General features: G+C 44.2%; 1 protein-coding gene across 1 annotated transcript in view; it reads right to left on the reverse strand.

The window, feature by feature from the left end:
* LOC138671967 (arylsulfatase H-like) overlaps positions 1-13,322 on the reverse strand; it is a 130,234-nt gene that overhangs the window by 68,516 nt on the left and 48,396 nt on the right. The window contains exon 2 of the mRNA XM_069760072.1: positions 5,170-5,323. Coding sequence (XP_069616173.1) covers positions 5,170-5,312 — 143 coding nt within the window. The 5' untranslated portion in view covers positions 5,313-5,323. The remainder of the gene's footprint in view (positions 1-5,169; positions 5,324-13,322) is intronic.

Consider the following 13,322-nt stretch of genomic DNA (forward strand, 5'->3'; position numbering starts at 1 on the left):
TTGTCCAGGACGCTGGGTCGCTGCAGAAGGGGACGCTGGAAGAAAGTTTCAGTTTTCCAGGAGTTGTGCCGCTTGAGCGGGAGTAAGGCAGACGTGGGTGGTGTTGTCTCTGCGTATAATCAGGCGTGTAGGATGGCCCCATCTGTATGCGACTTCTTTGTCACGGAGGAGCGTTGTATAAGGTTTGAACGCGCGACGCTGGGCCAAGGTGCCTGGTGATAAATCCGGGTACACCTCAAGCTTCGCAAAGCGATCAGAAAGGACAGGGGTTGCTCTTAGTGCTTTCAGAAAGTCCTCTTTAGCTTCAAAGAAGTGCACTCTTGTGAGTACGTCTCGGGGGAGGTCCGAACGGACGCCAGAGGGTTTCTGTACCCTGTGGATGCGGTCTATCTTAAGATCTCTGGGCTCTAAGTCTGGTAATACTTCCAGCATAAAGTCCTGGAGAAAGGCTCTCAGCTCCTCAGGAGGGATCGACTCTGGGACGCCTCTAAGGTGGACGTTGTTCCGTCTATGTCTGTCCTCCAGGTCACAGTTCTTAGCCTGTAATGCCTCAACCGAGAGCTGGAGATGTTCATGTTCATCCAAGAGAGTGTTATGGGATTGAATAAGTTCAGCCATTTTAGATTCAAGGTGGTCTGTGCGGGGTCCCAAGTCCACCACCTCTCCCCTGAGCTCCACCACCATGGTCTTCATATCATCTTAAATGGAGACTCTGAGCTCCGATAGCAGACCCTTCATCAGGGTAAGGGTGACTAGCGAGTCCGGGGAGAGAACCGCAGAAGCTGCATCTTGTGCCTGGGAGTCTCGACGTGAAGCGCGGGCTGCACGGGGGGAGGGAGGCGCCATGTTGGAGAGAGGCGCTGCGTCTGAGTGGCCTGGGGGGAAGTAATCCGAAACCCGTTTAGGGAGCGCAGATTGCAGGTGCTTTACCTTTCCCATCAGGTGAGGAACGGTTAAAGTGGTTCTGCTAGAAGAATCAGCGGGGTATAGACGATCTGGATGCTTTTAAAGACGCTTTAGTGCCCCGGGGAATGGGAGCTCCTGGATCAAGCAGCCTCCACCATGAGCAGTCAGGCCACGCCCCCCCTATGCACCTTTCTTGACCCATGGTACAAGGAGAAATTTCCTTCTCTCATGTCGGAGGCAGACATGCCATTTTCAGTGCATGCATGCCAAAGGGCCATTGTGGAAGACTTCCTAAAAATATTATCCACAGACAATGCTGCTGGCAGAGGTAAAGGCTCTTTTCACCCACAAGGAATACAAGGGAGGGCCACGCACACCAGGTGCAACTTAGAGGGGGGAGTGTCCATCAAATGCGCCATTTTCATGAGACCGTCACATCAGCAAGGGCTATCTGTAGGTGTAACTATGATGAGGAGGGAGAAGTTGATGAAGATGGTGAAGGACTACTTAAGTGACGATTCCAGCATCCTTCCTTATTGTTCAGCGGAAAATGCAGACAGGCTGAATCTTCTAAAATTGAACAAAGGCTGGATTTCCTCCAACTTTGTAAGCCCTAAGGATGACAGCAACACAATATAAATGCAGCCCACATTTTTTATAGGAGAAGTTGTCTTAACATCCATCCCTTACTATCCAAACCCATTTTGTTCAGGAAATCATCTACTCCTCCTCCTGCAACAAGTACTTAGTGGTCATCTATGTATACCCCACATGGCTAATGTTTTGTACTGTGTTAAAAATGTGCACATTTTGCAATAGTGAAACTTATACTCCCTATCAATTGCCTTGCTGACACACTAACAGCGGAGTAATGAAATTGTGACATTTGATTCTCTCTGCACGGATTGCAGCAGTCGCACAACTGCTTGATAAAAATGTGCTATTTATTAAAGCAGTAAAAAAATATTTTATTTAGATTGCCTTGCTGATACACTCCAAATGCTAAGTAATAAAGATTATTGCCAGTGCTAAATTGTCACATAACCTTATCTGTACCCAGATTGCGCAACTCACACGACTGCTAGATAAAGGTAAGCTGTTTATTAAACCAATAGAAAATTAGGATTGTTTTTTAGATTGCCGTGCTGATATACTCCAACAGCGGAGTAATGAACGTTATTGCCCCTGCTAAATTGTGACGTAAGATTATCTCTACCCGGATTGCGCCAGTCGCACAACTGCTAGATAAATATACGCAATTTTTTAAACCAATATATTTTGGGGGTATTTTTTTACATCACCTTTATGAGACAGACCAACAACATACCCAGGGAAATTAACGGTAAATAGCTATGTTTCCGTAGCTCAGGAGGTTTTGCGCCAGTCGCACATCTAGACAAATATTAGGTATTTAAGCAATAGACGAGGAATATTATTTAGCAATTAGATTTTTAACTGGATGTTACTGTATGCTGCCACTGAGGAATATTATTTTGCAGTAAAAAAATTATAGGCTGCTACGCAGGAATATTATGTAGTTCCAAAAAAAAAGATTTTTTTATATGCTGTTACTACCTAATATTATTTCGCTCTACAAATAGCTGATGTTTATATTTTTGTAGTGGATGAAACCCTCCCTATTTCACCTTAATCCCACAGTTTGTTCCTAATACTATTTACTATACAACATAGTGGAAAATAGCAGAGATCTGCAACATGTACTTGCAATAATGAGAACACCCAGATGCCTGCCTTTCTGGCTATGTGCCCACGTTCAGAATTTTTTGTGTTTTTTAGCTTTTTTTGGCGATTTTCCGCTGAAAAAACGTTAAAAAAGCTTAGATAAGCATCCCATTATTTTAATGCATTCCGCAATTTTTGCGCCCATGTTGCGTTTTTTTCCGCAAAAAAACGCAGCATGTTCATTAGTTTTGCAGAAAATCTGCAGATTTGCCGTTGTATTATTGTATTGGGAAGCTCTGGAAAAAAGGCAAAAAAACATGAGAAAACACCCCAAAAATACGCAAAAACCATGATAAAAACGCAAGTGGATTTCCTACAAAAGGAGTCCGGTTTTGTTAAGGAAAATTCTACGAACAATCCTGAATGTGGGCACGTAACCTCACTCTCCCTCCTATAAAATCTCTCCCTACTAAATCCCTACCTAACAAACAACTAATCTTGACAATCTTCATCTCTTAATGGAGCTTTTTGGAATGAATAACGCTCACTATAAGCTCCTATCACTCTCCCTATACTCCTTTCATGCTCCCTATGCTCAAACTACACTCAGCTGTTCCGGCTGCAATGTTCAGGATGACACCAGCAGCCTTTAAATATCGTTTATGAAGCTGGAAGGCCAGCCAATAACAGTAATACCACAACAAAGATGGCACCTACATTACTGTGATTGGCAAGCCAGTGCAGCATGTTCATTGGCTGCAGAAAAGCGCCAAATATGCTGGATGGGTCACTCGCTCGAATATACCAAGGTGAATACCTAATTACTCACAAAGTAACTAATAGCTCAAATAGCGTTCAATTTGTGCGAGTAACGAATTGTGCCGAATGTATTCGCTCATCACCAGTTAATATCTATAATGGGTAACTGAAAAGATGAGATCAAATTACAAGCTTTCGAGACTGCTCAAATGTCTTCAGCAGGCATAAAATAACACACAGTTTGAAGAATCACATATGTATACACAAGAAGGAACAGGAATAATGCAACAGATAAGACAAGTGACATGAAGCAGAACTATCAATATGGGAGATTGTCCTGTGATTGAAAGCTTACAATTTGCTACCATTTTTTCAGTTAGCCATTAACCCCTTTCTGCCATGGGACAGAAAAGTACATCCGATGGCAGAACCCTGCTTTGATGTGGGCTCTGGCAGTGAGCCCGCATCAAAGCTGGGACATGTCAGCTGTTTTGAACAGCTGACATGTGCCCACAATATGCGTGGGTGGAATCGCGATCCGCCCGTGCCAATTAACTAGTTAAATGCCACTGTCAAGCTCTGATAGTGACATTTAACAAGCGCTTCCGGCCATCGGGCCGGAAATGCGTGCACCGCTGACCCCTTTCACGTGATCGGGGGTCAGCGATGCATCGGTATGGCAACCAGAGGTCTTCTGAAGACGTCTATGGTTGTTGATGCCAGATTGCTGTGAGCGCCACCCTGTGGTCGGCGCTCATAGCAATTCTGCAATTCAGCTACATAGGAGCGATCTGGGCATCACTCCTATGCAGCAGAGCCGATCAGGCTATACTAGCTTCTAGCCTCTCAAGGCTATTGAAGCACGGCAAAAGGAAAAAAAAAGTTTGAAAAAATATGAAAAAAATAAAAAAATTATAAACATTCAAATCACCCCCCTTTCGCCCCATTCAAAATAAAGCAATACAAAAAAAATCAATCCTACACATATTTGGTATCTCCACATTCAGAATTGCCCAATCTATCAATAAAAAAAGATTAACCTGATCGCTAAATGGCGTAGCGAGAAAAAAATTAAAAACGCCATAATTACGTTTTTTGGTCGCCACGACATTGCATTAAAATGCACCAAAATGGTATCATTAAAAAATTTCAGCTCAGCAAGCAAAAAATAAGCCCTCACACGACCCGAGATCATGAAAAATGGAGACGCTACGGGTCTTGGAAAATTGCATATTTTTCTTTTTCTGTTGGCAAAGTTTGAAATTTCTTTTACCACTTAGATAAAAAATAACCTAGACATGTTTGGTGTCTATGAACTCATAATGACCTGGAGAATTACAATGGCAGATCAGTTTTAGCATTTAGTGAACCTAGAAAAAAAGCCAAACAAAAAACAAGTGTGGGATTGCACTTTTTTTGCAATTTCTCCGCACTTGAAATTTTTTCCTGTTTTCTAGTACAAGATATGGTAAATCCAATGGTGTATTTCAAAAGTACAACTCGTCCCACAAAAAATAAACCCTCACAGAGCCATATTGACAGAAAAATAAAAAAAGTTATGGCTCTGAGAAGGTGGGGAGCAAAAACGAAACCGCAAAAAACGAAAAAAGCTCCCATCAATAAGGGGTTAAAATGTATCAACCAATGTGGACTCTCAAATTTTAATGTAAGAGGGAACATTTCACTTGATGCCATTGAATAAGGAGAAGGGAGAGTTTATTTATATATTTTTTTCAATCAATTTGCAATCTATAAAATGTTACCCACCTAATTCATATGAGAATGTCAAATGCGAGCCAAACTAATCCTCTAATATGTTACCTGATAGTGGTATTCCCATAGCAACCAACATCTCCAATTCCGAGGTCATCAGCCAACAACAATAGTATGCTTGGCTTTTGGGAAGTTGCTTCATTTAATGAAAAAAAAACGAGGACCAAAAGTAGAAATGGTGAAACAGCCATCTATTTAATGCCTGTAAAATAAAAACGATGTATGAGAATTTTAAATACACAGAAAATGAAATGATTAATCTTGCAATAATAGTACCCAGCCAGCTAGACCCAAAATAAATATCAAAGAGAGCAAAAGACGGTCAACTCCTTCTGCCAACCTTCCATATACTGAACGCAGGTAAACAGCTCTGGCAAAAATTAAGAGACCACTGCATAATGTTCATTTTGTCTGATTTTTCTCTTTATAGGTATATTTTTGAGTAAAATGTAAATTGTTCTTTTATTCTATAACTACTCAGGGCCGGCTCCAGGTTCTTGAGGGCACCGGGCGAAAGAGTCCCAGTGAGCCCCTTTAACACACACCACGATTCATGATGCACAGATACAGTAGAGAAATATAGATATAGTACAATGCCGGATTTCACTTCTTACATGAGTGATAGCTATTGTACATTCTACAGAGGGGCTTTATATAAGTCAACCCCTTATATGCCAATTATGCGAGAGCGATGCGCAAGCCTTTCATTGCATCATTGTATATATACAGGACAGGAGGAGAGGTACTGTGCAGTATATATACAGGACAGGAGGAGTGGTACTGTGCAGTGTATATATACAGGACAGGAGGAGAGGTACTGTGCAGTGTATATATACAGGACAGGAGGAGTGGTACTGTGCAGTGTATATATACAGGACAGGAGGAGAGGTACTGTGCAGTGTATATATACAGGACAGGAGGAGTGGTAATGTGCAGTGTATATATACAGGACAGGAGGAGTGGTACTGTGCAGTATATATACAGGACAGGAGGAGTGGTACTGTGCAGTGTATATATATACAGAACAGGAGGAGAGGTACTGTGCAGTGTATATATACAGGACAGGAGGAGTGGTAATGTGCAGTGTATATACAGGACAGGAGGAGTGGTACTGTGCAGTGTATATATACAGGACAGGAGGAGTGGTACTGTGCAGTGTATACATACAGGACAGGAGGAGTGGTACTGCGCAGTATATATACAGGACAGGAGGAGTGGTACTGCGCAGTATATATACAGGACAGGAGGAGTGGTACTGTGCAGTGTATATATACAGAACAGGAGGAGCGGTACTGTGCAGTGTATATATACAGAACAGGAGGAGCGGTACTGTGCAGTGTATATATACAGGACAGGAGGAGTGGTACTGTGCAGTGTATATATACAGGACAGGAGGAGTGGTACTGTGCAGTGTATATATACAGGACAGGAGGAGTGGTACTGTGCAGTATATATACAGGACAGGAGGAGTGGTACTGTGCAGTGTATATATACAGGACAGGAGAAGTGGTAATGTGCAGTGTATATACAGGACAGGAGGAGAGGTACTGTGCAGTGTATATATACAGGACAGGAGGAGTGGTACTGTGCAGTGTATATACAGGACAGGAGGAGCGGTACTGTGCAGTGTATATATACAGGACAGGAGGAGAGGTACTGTGCAGTGTATATATACAGGACAGGAGGAGTGATACTGTGCAGTGTATATATACAGGAGAGGAGGAGAGGTACTGTGCAGTGTATATATACAGAACAGGAGGAGCGGTACTGTGCAGTGTATATATACAGGACAGGAGGAGTGGTACTGTGCAGTGTATATATACAGGACAGGAGGAGTGGTACTGTGCAGTATATATACAGGACAGGAGGAGTGGTACTGCGCAGTATATATACAGGACAGGAGGAGTGGTACTGTGCAGTGTATATATACAGAACAGGAGGAGCGGTACTGTGCAGTGTATATATACAGAACAGGAGGAGCGGTACTGTGCAGTGTATATATACAGGACAGGAGGAGTGGTACTGTGCAGTGTATATATACAGGACAGGAGGAGTGGTACTGTGCAGTGTATATATACAGGACAGGAGGAGTGATACTGTGCAGTGTATATATACAGGAGAGGAGGAGAGGTACTGTGCAGTGTATATATACAGGAGAGGAGGAGTGGTACTGTGCAGTGTATATATACAGAACAGGAGGAGCGGTACTGTGCAGTGTATATATACAGGACAGGAGGAGTGGTACTGTGCAGTGTATATATACAGGACAGGAGGAGTGGTAATGTGCAGTGTATATATACAGGACAGGAGGAGTGGTACTGTGCAGTATATATACAGGACAGGAGGAGTGGTACTGTGTAGTGTACATATACAGGACAGGAGGAGCGGTACTGTGCAGTGTATATATACAGGACAGGAGGAGTGGATACAGGACAGGAGGAGAGGTACTGTGTAGTGTGTATATATACAGGACAGGAGGAGTGGTACTCTGCAGTGTATATATACAGGACAGGAGGAGTGGTACTGTGCAGTGTATATATACAGGACAGGAGGAGTGGTAATGTGCAGTGTATATACAGGACAGGAGGAGTGGTACTGTGCAGTGTATATATACAGGAGGAGTGGTACTGTGCAGTGTGTATATACAGGACAGGAGGAGAGGTACTGTGCAGTGTATATATACAGGACAGGAGGAGTGGTAATGTGCAGTGTATATACAGGACAGGAGGAGTGGTACTGTGCAGTGTATATATACAGGACAGGAGGAGTGGTACTGTGCAGTGTATATATACAGGACAGGAGGAGTGGTACTGTGCAGTGTATATATACAGGACAGGAGGAGTGGTACTGTGCAGTGTATATATACAGGACAGGAGGAGCGGTACTGTGCAGTGTATATATACAGGACAGGAGGAGCGGTACTGTGCAGTGTATATATACAGGAGGAGTGGTACTGTGCAGTGTATATATACAGGGGAGAGGTACTGTGCAGTGTATATATACAGGACAGGAGGAGCGGTACTGTGCAGTGTATATATACAGGAGGAGTGGTACTGTGCAGTGTATATATACAGGACAGGAGGAGTGGTAATGTGCAGTGTATATACAGGACAGGAGGAGAGGTACTGTGCAGTGTATATATACAGGACAGGAGGAGTGGTAATGTGCAGTGTATATACAGGACATGAGGAGAGGTACTGTGCAGTGTATATATACAGAACAGGAGGAGCGGTACTGTGCAGTGTATATATACAGAACAGGAGGAGCGGTACTGTGCAGTGTATATATACAGGACAGGAGGAGTGGTACTGTGCAGTGTATATATACAGGACAGGAGGAGTGATACTGTGCAGTGTATATATACAGGAGAGGAGGAGAGGTACTGTGCAGTGTATATATACAGGAGAGGAGGAGTGGTACTGTGCAGTGTATATATACAGAACAGGAGGAGCGGTACTGTGCAATGTATATATACAGGACAGGAGGAGTGGTACTGTGCAGTGTATATATACAGGACAGGAGGAGTGGTAATGTGCAGTGTATATACAGGACAGGAGGAGAGGTACTGTGCAGTGTATATATACAGGACAGGAGGAGTGGTACTGTGCAGTGTATATACAGGACAGGAGGAGTGGTACTGTGTAGTGTATATATACAGGACAGGAGGAGCGGTACTGTGCAGTGTATATATACAGGACAGGAGGAGTGGATACAGGACAGGAGGAGAGGTACTGTGTAGTGTGTATATATACAGGACAGGAGGAGTGGTACTGTGCAGTGTATATATACAGGACAGGAGGAGTGGTACTGTGCAGTGTATATATACAGGACAGGAGGAGTGGTAATGTGCAGTGTATATACAGGACAGGAGGAGTGGTACTGTGCAGTGTATATATACAGGAGGAGTGGTACTGTGCAGTGTGTATATACAGGACAGGAGGAGAGGTACTGTGCAGTGTATATATACAGGACAGGAGGAGTGGTACTGTGCAGTGTATATATACAGGACAGGAGGAGTGGTACTGTGCAGTGTATATATACAGGACAGGAGGAGTGGTACTGTGCAGTGTATATATACAGGACAGGAGGAGCGGTACTGTGCAGTGTATATATACAGGACAGGAGGAGCGGTACTGTGCAGTGTATATATACAGGACAGGAGGGGTGGATACAGGACAGGAGGAGAGGTACTGTGTAGTGTGTATATATACAGGACAGGAGGACTGGTACTGTGCAGTGTATATATACAGGACAGGAGGAGTGGTACTGTGCAGTGTATATATACAGGACAGGAGGAGTGGTAATGTGCAGTGTATATACAGGACAGGAGGAGTGGTACTGTGCAGTGTATATATACAGGAGGAGTGGTACTGTGCAGTGTGTATATACAGGACAGGAGGAGAGGTACTGTGCAGTGTATATATACAGGACAGGAGGAGTGGTAATGTGCAGTGTATATACAGGACAGGAGGAGTGGTACTGTGCAGTGTATATATACAGGACAGGAGGAGTGGTACTGTGCAGTGTATATATACAGGACAGGAGGAGTGGTACTGTGCAGTGTATATATACAGGACAGGAGGAGTGGTACTGTGCAGTGTATATATACAGGACAGGAGGAGCGGTACTGTGCAGTGTATATATACAGGACAGGAGGAGCGGTACTGTGCAGTGTATATATACAGGAGGAGTGGTACTGTGCAGTGTATATATACAGGGGAGAGGTACTGTGCAGTGTATACATACAGGACAGGAGGAGTGGTACTGTGCAGTGTATATATACAGGACAGGGGGAGTGGTACTGTGCAGTGTATATATACAGGAGGAGTGGTACTGTGCAGTGTATATATACAGGACAGGAGGAGTGGTAATGTGCAATGTATATACAGGACAGGAGGAGAGGTACTGTGCAGTGTATATATACAGGACAGGAGGAGTGGTAATGTGCAGTGTATATACAGGACAGGAGGAGTGGTACTGTGCAGTGTATATATACAGGACAGGAGGAGTGGTAATGTGCAGTGTATATACAGGACAGGAGGAGACGTACTGTGCAGTGTATATATACAGGACAGGAGGAGTGGTAATGTGCAGTGTATATACAGGACAGGAGGAGTGGTACTGTGCAGTGTATATATACAGGACAGGAGGAGTGGTACTGTGCAGTGTATATATACAGGACAGGAGGAGTGGTACTGTGCAGTGTATATATACAGGACAGGAGGAGCGGTACTGTGCAGTGTATATATACAGGACAGGAGGAGCAGTACTGTGCAGTGTATATATACAGGAGGAGTGGTACTGTGCAGTGTATATATACAGGGGAGAGGTACTGTGCAGTGTATATATACAGGACAGGAGGAGTGGTACTGTGCAGTGTATATATACAGGAGGAGTGGTACTGTGCAGTGTATTTATACAGGAGGAGTGGTACTGTGCAGTGTATATATACAGGACAGGAGGAGCGGTACTGTGCAGTGTATATATACAGGACAGGAGGAGTGGTACTGTGCAGTGTATATATACAGGAGGAGTGGTACTGTGCAGTGTATATATACAGGACAGGAGGAGTGGTAATGTGCAGTGTATATACAGGACAGGAGGAGAGGTACTGTGCAGTGTAAACATACAGGACAGGAGGAGTGGTACTGTGCAGTGTATATATACAGGAGGAGTGGTACTGTGCAGTGTGTATATACAGGACAGGAGGAGCGGTACTGTGCAGTGTATATATACAGGACAGGAGGAGTGGTACTGTGCAGTATATATACAGGACAGGAGGAGTGGTACTGTGCAGTGTGTATATACAGGAGAGGAGGAGTGGTACTGTGCAGTGTATATATACAGGACAGGAGGAGTGGTACTGTGCAGTGTATATACAGGACAGGAGGAGTGGTACTGTGCAGTGTATATATACAGGACAGGAGGAGTGGTACTGTGCAGTGTATATATACAGGACAGGAGGAGTGGTAATGTGCAGAGTATATACAGGACAGGAGGAGAGGTATTGTGCAGTGTATATATACAGGACAGGAGGAGTGGTAATGTGCAGTGTATATACAGGACAGGAGGAGTGGTACTGTGCAGTGTATATATACAGGAGGAGTGGTACTGTGCAGTGTGTATATACAGGACAGGAGGAGAGGTACTGTGCAGTGTATATATACAGGACAGGAGGAGTGGTAATGTGCAGTGTATATACAGGACAGGAGGAGCGGTACTGTGCAGTATATATATACAGGACAGGAGGAGTGGTGTTGTGCAGTGTATATATACAGGACAGGAGGAGTGGTGCTGTGCAGTGTATATATACAGGACAGGAGGAGTGGTACTGTGCAGTGTATATATACAGGACAGGAGGAGTGGTACTGTGCAGTGTATATACACAGGACAGGAGGAGTGGTACTGTGCAGTGTATATATACAGGACAGGAGGAGTGGTACTGTGCAGTGTATATATACAGGACAGGAGGAGTGGTACTGTGCAGTGTATATATACAGGACAGGAGGAGCGGTACTGTGCAATGTATATATACAGGAGGAGTGGTACTGTGCAATGTATATATACAGTGGAGAGGTACTGTGCAGTGTATATATACAGGACAGGAGGAATGGTACTGTGCAGTGTATATATACAGGAGGAGTGGTACTGTGCAGTGTATATATACAGGACAGGAGGAACGGTACTGTGCAGTGTATATATACAGGACAGGAGGAGTGGTACTGTGCAGTGTATATATACAGGAGGAGTGGTACTGTGCAGTGTATATATACAGGACAGGAGGAGTGGTAATGTGCAGTGTATATACAGGACAGGAGGAGAGGTACTGTGCAGTGTATATATACAGGACAGGAGGAGTGGTACTGTGCAGTGTATATATACAGGACAGGAGGAGTGGTAATGTGCAGTGTATATACAGGACAGGAGGAGTGGTACTGTGCAGTGTATATATACAGGACAGGAGGAGTGGTACTGTGCAGTGTATATATACAGGACAGGAGGAGCGGTACTGTGCAGTGTATATATACAGGACAGGAGGAGCGGTACTGTGCAGTGTATATATACAGGACAGGAGGAGCAGTACTGTGCAGTGTATATATACAGGAGGAGTGGTACTGTGCAGTGTATATATACAGGGGAGAGGTACTGTGCAGTGTATATATACAGGACAGGAGGAGTGGTACTGTGCAATGTATATATTCAGGAGGAGTGGTACTGTGCAGTGTATATATACAGGACAGGAGGAGCGGTACTGTGCAGTGTATATGTACAGGACAGGAGGAGTGGTACTGTGCAGTGTATATATACAGGAGGAGTGGTACTGTGCAGTGTAAATATACAGGACAGGAGGAGTGGTAATGTGCAGTGTATATACAGGACAGGAGGAGAGGTAATGTGCAGTGTATATATACAGGACAGGAGGAGTGGTACTGTGCAGTGTATATATACAGGACAGGAGGAGCGGTACTGTGCAGTGTATATATACAGGACAGGAGGAGCTGTACTGTGCAGTGTATATATACAGGAGGAGTGGTACTGTGCAATGTATATATACAGGACAGGAGGAGCGGTACTGTGCAGTGTATATACAGGACAGGAGGAGTGGTACTGTGCAGTGTATATATACAGGACAGGAGGAGTGGTAATGTGCAGTGTATATACAGGACAGGAGGAGAGGTACTGTGCAGTGTATATATACAGGACAGGAGGAGTGGTACTGTGCAGTGTATATATACAGGACAGGAGGAGTGGTACTGTGCAGTGTATACATACAGGACAGGAGGAGTGGTACTGCGCAGTATATATACAGGACAGGAGGAGTGGTACTGCGCAGTATATATACAGGACAGGAGGAGTGGTACTGTGCAGTGTATATATACAGAACAGGAGGAGCGGTACTGTGCAGTGTATATATACAGAACAGGAGGAGCGGTACTGTGCAGTGTATATATACAGGACAGGAGGAGTGGTACTGTGCAGTGTATATATACAGGACAGGAGGAGTGGTACTGTGCAGTGTATATATACAGGACAGGAGGAGTGGTACTGTGCAGTATATATACAGGACAGGAGGAGTGGTACTGTGCAGTGTATATATACAGGACAGGAGAAGTGGTAATGTGCAGTGTATATACAGGACAGGAGGAGAGGTACTGTGCAGTGTATATATACAGGACAGGAGGAGTGGTACTGTGCAGTGT

Source organism: Ranitomeya imitator, chromosome 3 (assembly GCF_032444005.1).
Source record: "Ranitomeya imitator isolate aRanImi1 chromosome 3, aRanImi1.pri, whole genome shotgun sequence".
NCBI classification, from domain to species: Eukaryota; Metazoa; Chordata; class Amphibia; order Anura; family Dendrobatidae; genus Ranitomeya; species Ranitomeya imitator.